This window comes from Austrofundulus limnaeus, unplaced genomic scaffold, assembly GCF_001266775.1.
Source record: "Austrofundulus limnaeus strain Quisiro unplaced genomic scaffold, Austrofundulus_limnaeus-1.0 Scaffold477, whole genome shotgun sequence".
NCBI lineage: Eukaryota > Metazoa > Chordata > Actinopteri > Cyprinodontiformes > Rivulidae > Austrofundulus > Austrofundulus limnaeus.
The window spans coordinates 105,939-112,926 of record NW_013952879.1 but is presented as its reverse complement, the minus strand read 5'-3'; the positions used below and the strand labels follow the sequence as shown (position 1 = coordinate 112,926).

Below are 6,988 nucleotides of genomic sequence, written 5' to 3'. Positions count from 1 at the left end.
GTTATATTACTATCAAAGTTAATAATATCAAAAAAGATAAATTCTAATTTTCCCATTAAAACACCTGTAATATTGAGTTCACTTATCTTTGATTACCTCAAACATGTTTCCAGCGCTGTACTCTGGAGCAATAATCAGATCAATGTCTCTCTTGTCCCCCAGAAATGAAGGGTAAGGCACATTGATCAGCAGCCCAGCATCCATCAGGTGAAACTGTTCTTTAGACTGGAGGTAAGGGGGAACTGAGGAATCTGTCAATGGCAAAAAATCAAATGGTTTAAAATTCTTATTCAAGCCCAAGTTTTAAAGATACGCTTATTTTGTTGATACTTCCTTCCTAAAGAACGTAATTAGGGGAACTCTTACATTTAAGATAGCTGCCTGCTGTCATTGAAAATAGGGCTGGGCGATTATTTGATCGCGATTACTGATCGAGAAAATTCAGGTTGATCGCGGTGATCAACTGTGAGCCTCTGACTCGATCAAACATGGCAGACATGTGCGCGACCACAGCCAATCAGAATCCACCTTCTCCTGTTCCACCTCCGTTTATAAGTTGCTAAGGAAACGCAGACGTAATCGCAGAATTAACCAAAGTAATCCAGTATAAAAACGCTGTTTAAGTATCTCGGGGTCTTGTTCACGAATGAGGGAAGAATGGAGCGGGAGATTGGCAGGCGGATTGGTGCTGCATCTACAGTGATGCGGGCACTCTACTGGTCTGTCATGGTGAAGCGGGAGCTGAGCCAGAAGGCAAAGCTCTCGGTTTACCGGTCGGTCTACGTTCCTACCCTCGTCTATGGTCATGAGCTTTGGTTAGTGACCGAAAGAGTAAGATCGCAGATACAAGCGGCTGAAATGAGTTTCCTTTGCAAGGTGTCTGGGCTCTCCCTTAGAGATAGGGTGAGAAGCTCGGTCATCCGGGAGGGACTCAGTAGAGCCGTTGCTCCTCCACGTCGAGAGGAGCCAGTTGAGGTGGCTGGGGCATCTGATTGGAATGCCTCCTGGATGCCTCCCTGGTGAGGTGTTCTGGGCATGTCCCAATGGGAAGAGGCCCAGGGGAAGGCCCAGGACACGCTGGAGGGACTATGTTTCTCGGCTGGACTGGGAGCGCCTTGGGATTCCCCCGGACGAGCTGATCCAAGTGGCTGGGGAGAGGGAAGTCTGGGTCTCTCTGCTTAGGCTGCTTCCCTCGCGACCCGATCCCGGATAAGTGGCAGAAAATGGATGGATGGATGGATCGCCCAGCCCTAGTTGAAAACATAAGAGTTGGAGAATATGAACTAAAAAGGTTCATCCATGTTTTGGTTATTGGATTCTATCATCATCAGAACCCAGTGTTGGAACAAAAATAAAACAGTGATTATGTTAGTTTTGCTTTAAAAATACAAAGAATTCACTTAAAATATTAGATGTTTTTAGTTTTATGATAAAAAAAAGTTAAAAACTATCCAGTTCTACTTTAGTTCCAAATGACTGTTTGAAATATCCAGCCTTCTTGGAGTCCTTAGCAAGGGTGCTGGAAGATGCTCCAGCTGGGGACTCACTTATTCTGCTGGGGGACTTCAGTACATCAATGTGACCTGGGGGTGGTGTGACTGGGAGGAACGGCCTTCTCTGATCTAAACTCGAGTAGTCTTCTGTTGATGAACTTTGATGATCACAGTTTGCACATCTCAAACACCATGTTTCAGACACTTGGATGAAGAGAGGAGCTGAGTTGTCAACTGATCACCATCTGATTGTGAGTTGGTGGGGGAATATGCTGCACATACCCGGTAGACCCAAACATGCAGTGACTGTTTGCTTTGAATACCTGGCAGAAGAACCCATCAGAGAGATTTTTAAATCACACCTCCTGGAGATTTTTAACTACCTCCTAGATGAGGTGGGGGACATTGAGTCCATGTTCTGCATCTCAATTGTTGAAGCAGCTGTCTTGAGTTGTGGCCACAAGGTTGTTGGTGCTTCTTATGGTGGCCATCCTCGAAGTTGGCAGTGGAAACCTCAAGTTAGGGAGGTTATCAAACTGAAGAATAGTTCTAGGCCTTATAGGCTAGTAGGACACTGATAGCAAATGAGGAGTATGGATAGGCCAAGTGGGCTGCACCCATGGCTGTTGCTGAGGCAAATGCTCAGATGAGGGAAGAGTTCAGTGAGGACTTGGATAAAGAGATTCAATCGGCTCTGAGGAGATTCTGGCAAACCATCCGGTGGCTGGGGCAGAGAAAGCAGCACTTCACTAACAATGTGTTCAGTAAAGGTGGGGTGCCTTTGACCACAACCAGTGACGTCGTCAGGAGGTGGAAAGAATACTTCTGACCTCCTTAATCCCAATGGCACATACAGTATTTCATGGAGGAAGCTCACTCCAGGATTTTGGGGTTGGTCTGTCCATAACTGGGGCTGAGGTCACCAAGGTAGTTAAAAAGCTCCACGGCAGCAGGGTTCAGAGTGTGGATCAGATCTGCTGAAATGATAATCAGCACCTCAAAATCTGAGGCCATGGTCCTCATTTGCAAAAGGGTGGATTGTTCTCTCCAGGTTGGGATGAGGTTCTGCCTCAAGTGTAGCAGTTCAAGTATTTTGGGGTTTTGTTCACGGATAAGGGAAGAATGGAGCAGGAGTTTGACAAATGTACTGGTGCGGCTTCTGGAGTTTTGCAGACTGGTCCGATCTGTTTTGGTGTAGAGGGAGCTAAGCTGTTAGGTGAATCCCTCCGTTTACTGGTAGGTCTACATTCCTACCCCCACCTATGGCCAAGAAACTTTGGGTAGTGACCAAAAGAACAAGATTGTGGATACAAGAGGTTGAAATAAGTTTTATCTGCAGGGCAGCTGGACTCTCCCTTATAGATAGAGTGAGAAGTTGTTATCCAGGAGAGACTCAGAATAGAGCTGCTGCTTCTCCATATCAAGAGGAGCCAGCTGAGGTGGATCATCTGGTAAAGATGCTTCTTGGAAGGCTCACAAGGGAGGTGGCTCCAGGCATGTCTGATTGCAAAGAGACCCTCAGGAAAGACCTAGGACATGCTGAAGAGACTATATGTCTCTCGTCTGGCCTGGAAACACCTTGGAGTCCTCCCAGAACAGCCAGAAGAGGTGGAGACAGAAAAAGATTTTGGATTCCCTGCTGAAGCCGGCGCATCTGGGACCCGACTCGGAAAAAGCACAAGATAAGGGGTGGATGGATAGCTATTTCAGATCGGACAGATACTGAAAGCATATGTTTTAAATTTTACAGTTCTAGATAGTTCTAGTTATATAATTTTACTGTAAACTGTGTTTTCAGACATTTGTATTCAGTTTTGAATAATTTTGACCAGGTTTGACAAGTCAAATTATCTTAGATATCTAACTAGAGTTTATCTCTAGGAGTGCAAAGGCAAACATTTAAAGGAACTAGCCCATTATTTAACTGCTGAACTTAATGATGGGGAAAAAACAAATGTTGGTTCATCATGCCATGATGTTTTTCCTGAAACATGTTTTTTTTTGTAAAATTATTTATATTCTCAAGGTTCATTAATCAGTTGATGTACGTCTCTGAACAGAGCCTAAAGCAAACTTTCTTCTAAAGCATAGGTTATAGTTGACGCGACGCACAGGGCGCGAGGGGTTTGCATCAAAAGTTATGCAATCACAGGATCCCCGCCCCCGCGCGTTGTGTCCTGACACGTGGTCGTGCACCTCAGAAATTTTGAAGCTCTGCAAAGGCTGCACGCCACTCGTCGTGAAGGTGCTCTCGCTGAACAGGTCCAAATGTACAGGCATCTGTATGATCCTTCCATGAGAGATCATAAAGACAACTACATGGCACAAAACTCATGGAAGGAAATAGTAACGGCTTTAAAGTAAGATGAGTTAATATGCCGGACGACATGGAAAAATATTTGCGACCAGTTTGTGATCCTGGAGGAAACAAACCAGTGTTGCTCTCTCAGTTCGTGAAGCACAGAGAAACAGATAATATAAAAAAGAGGTAAATATTGTTACTTTGTTGTGTGACGTCAAGCGTTTCTTCTTCTACACTCTTCCCGACTACTTTTCCGCTGGTTTGGCACCGTACTGCCGTCTGTCGGTGACGGAAGAACAGCGATAACATGAACGTCAACTACCGTATTTTTCGGACTATAAGCCGCACCGGACTATAAGCTGCACCCACCATTTAAAAAAAACGCTAACATTAACATATAAGCCGCACCGGACTATAAGCCACACCCACAACATACAAAAAACAGTACACCCAAAATTGTCGTCAAAAAAGTGAATTTAACGTCAAAACATAAAAAGCAAACCTTTAGGRATTAAAGTTCGGAGGAATACAGTTCATTTAACTGACCATATTTTGGTAGTTTTCTTTAACAGTTTCTGGTCCAACAAAACGTCTCATTCATCTTCCTCCGGCGCACTGAAACCACCGAAGTCCTCCTCTTCAGTGTCGGAGTTAAAAAAGCTCAGCAAAGCTGCGTCACACAGCGGTATCTGTTCAGTGTTGCGTTCTGTGGTGCTGTCCTCCCGGGGTAATGCTGGCTCTGAAGCTGTGGTGTCCTCTTCACGTAGCAGTCCAGCCTTTCGGAACCCACTGGTAATGGTGGACTCATTCACTCTGCTCCACGCTGTTAGAATCCACTGGCAGACATCAGGAAATGACGCTCTTCGCATTCCGCCAGTTTTTGTGAATGATTTATCCCCGTCAGTCATCCAAGCCTCCCATTCACCCCTGAGTGCTGCTTTAAATACACGGTTCACACTGATGTCCATGGGTTGCAAAAACTTTGTGGTACCTCCAGGAATAACAGCAGGAATTGAGTTTGTTTTCTTGATGGCTGCTTTCACCGAATCCGTGATGTGGGTCCACATACTGTCCAATATCGTGTCTGTTGAAGATCCGTCATGTCGTGTCTGCTACTAGCTAAAACAAAATGGTGCTACACCTCCGGCTAAGCTGGCAGTATGGTCGCTCAGCTGTCGACCGGTCGACGCGCTGTCACGTGATTGTTCGGCGTTCGTTTTCGCACTGACCTTTCATAGTTCCCTCGAGAAACCCAGAGCCTAGCTACTGGGAAATCCCTCCCGCTCCAGCATACGTCACTGCATGGGATTCCTTCCCCGGGGAGTGCAATGCGGGAAAAAAAAGTCAGCGGCTCTTCACTCGACGTTTATCCACAAAGTCGTCCTGGATTAGGCTCCAAAGTTTTTATCAGTCAGATTCCACTGTGAAAAATGTCTGTTTTATCCCCTTTTATGAGTTTTTGGCCATTGACTATCTTTAAATCGCTGCTTCCTGATACAACAGTCGGCTCTGGAAGCGATCACTTTTTTCTTCTTTTTTTCCCTTTCTTTTTTTGAAGCGAGTGGTTGAAGCGAATGGAGCATAAGAGCCCCCTGGTGGCTGAAGAAAAAAATCCACGTATAAGCCGCACCGGACTATAAGCCGCAAGGTTCAAAGTTCAGGAAAAAAGTCGCGGCTTATAGTCCGAGAAATACGGTATGTTTTCACACAGCGCGAGGCTCAGGAGCGCGTGCACTCCGCGGAGCTTGCGCAACAATCCAAAGCGTGACTATAACCCAGCCTTCATTCTAACAGCATAGGGGTTTTTTGTAATGCATCTTTGTTGAACACTTCATGTGTCAAAATATGAGATAAAATGAATCATTTGTTTTATTTACTTCCAATCAGAGCTTGTATGTCTTTGTTCTCACCTTGGTATTGGTAGAGGAAGTTGTTGATTGTTCCCCACTCCCATTTTATTATAAGAGGAATGAGATGCTCCGTAATAAAAGAAACTGCAGAAAAGACAGTTGAAATTAAATTAAAAGAAATTTCACTTTTCTCCAACAAGGCAACCAACTCCTGTGTACTCACCGTGGCTTTTGAAGCCTCCATCCTCCAATCCTTGGCTCCAGGTCTGAACTGCTACCAGCAGATCCCGGTTCAGCTGCTGGAGCAGACTTTCTTTTTCCTTTGGGCATTTAGATCTTAGCTCCACGGAGTCATTACAACTACACTTGTCTGGAGAAGAGAGGAATACGTATTCATGCTGCATATTCAATCAGATATACAGTCCCTGCCTCATTATTACACAGCAGACATTTTTCAGCCTAAAAAGCCAAACAATTTTATAAATTTTACCTTGTAGAATTTTTTGCAGTTGATCCAAATCCGACAGTGCTATAGGGTCCTCAATGGTGCTTCTGAACAGACATATCAAGTTATTGAATACTTTGCGTGCATGTAGATACTTTTCAGTAGCAGCATCAATGTTTCCAATTGCTGAAACAAACACACAAAGCTAGAGTGTGAGATAAGGATTAACACACTTAGCAGGTTAGTAGTTTAAACAACAATTACCATGCAGCTTTTTTTTGACTGTCTCCTCGTTAGCCAGTGCACTGCCAAAAATGCCTGCAGAGTAGAAAAAGTAAAACTCTATTACATAAATTGAGTGAAAAATTTTGAGCCCTTATTTCTTGTAATTTCAATGATTATGACTTAAAAATTACAAAAAAAGAATAATAAAAATTCAGTCATGTGACTTCACTAACAATTTTTTTATGATTTTCCTGATTTTAGATTTTGTTCTGCATTTCTTTTAATCTTTGTCAGTTCATTCTTCAAAATGTATCAACACTCAGCATTCACTAAAATGCAATTTCTCTAGTTTAACATGTTTTCCAATGTGACAATGTGATTTGCTGCATATGAGAAATTGTAATTATTCTGTCCGTCTGTTTTCTTCTGCTTATCCGGGGTCGGGTTGTGGGGCCCAAGCAGCCTAAGCAGAGAGACCCAGACTTCCCTCTCCCCAGCAACTTGGACCTGCTCCTCTGGGGGAATCCCAAGGCATTCCCAGGCCTGAAACAGTCCCTCCAGCATGTCCTGGGTCTTCCTCTGGGGCTTCTCCCAGTGGGACGTGCCCAGAAAACTTCACCAGGGAGGCGTCCAGGAGGCATCCTAACCAGATGCCCGAGCCACCTCAACTGGC

At 44.5% G+C, this 6,988-nt stretch overlaps 1 protein-coding gene across 2 annotated transcripts in view; it reads right to left on the bottom strand.

Annotated features, from left to right (window-relative positions):
- Window positions 1–55: 55 nt before the first annotated feature.
- Window positions 56–6,988, bottom strand: part of LOC106529932 (cytosolic phospholipase A2 gamma) — a 35,373-nt gene continuing 28,440 nt past the window's right edge. For both annotated transcript variants that reach the window (XM_014025461.1, XM_014025462.1), the window contains 5 exons: window positions 6,355–6,408; window positions 6,136–6,276; window positions 5,869–6,015; window positions 5,706–5,789; window positions 56–251 (listed from right to left, as the gene is read on the bottom strand). In XM_014025461.1, coding sequence (XP_013880915.1) covers window positions 79–251; window positions 5,706–5,789; window positions 5,869–6,015; window positions 6,136–6,276; window positions 6,355–6,408 — 599 coding nt within the window. In that variant the 3' untranslated portion in view covers window positions 56–78. The remainder of the gene's footprint in view (window positions 252–5,705; window positions 5,790–5,868; window positions 6,016–6,135; window positions 6,277–6,354; window positions 6,409–6,988) is intronic.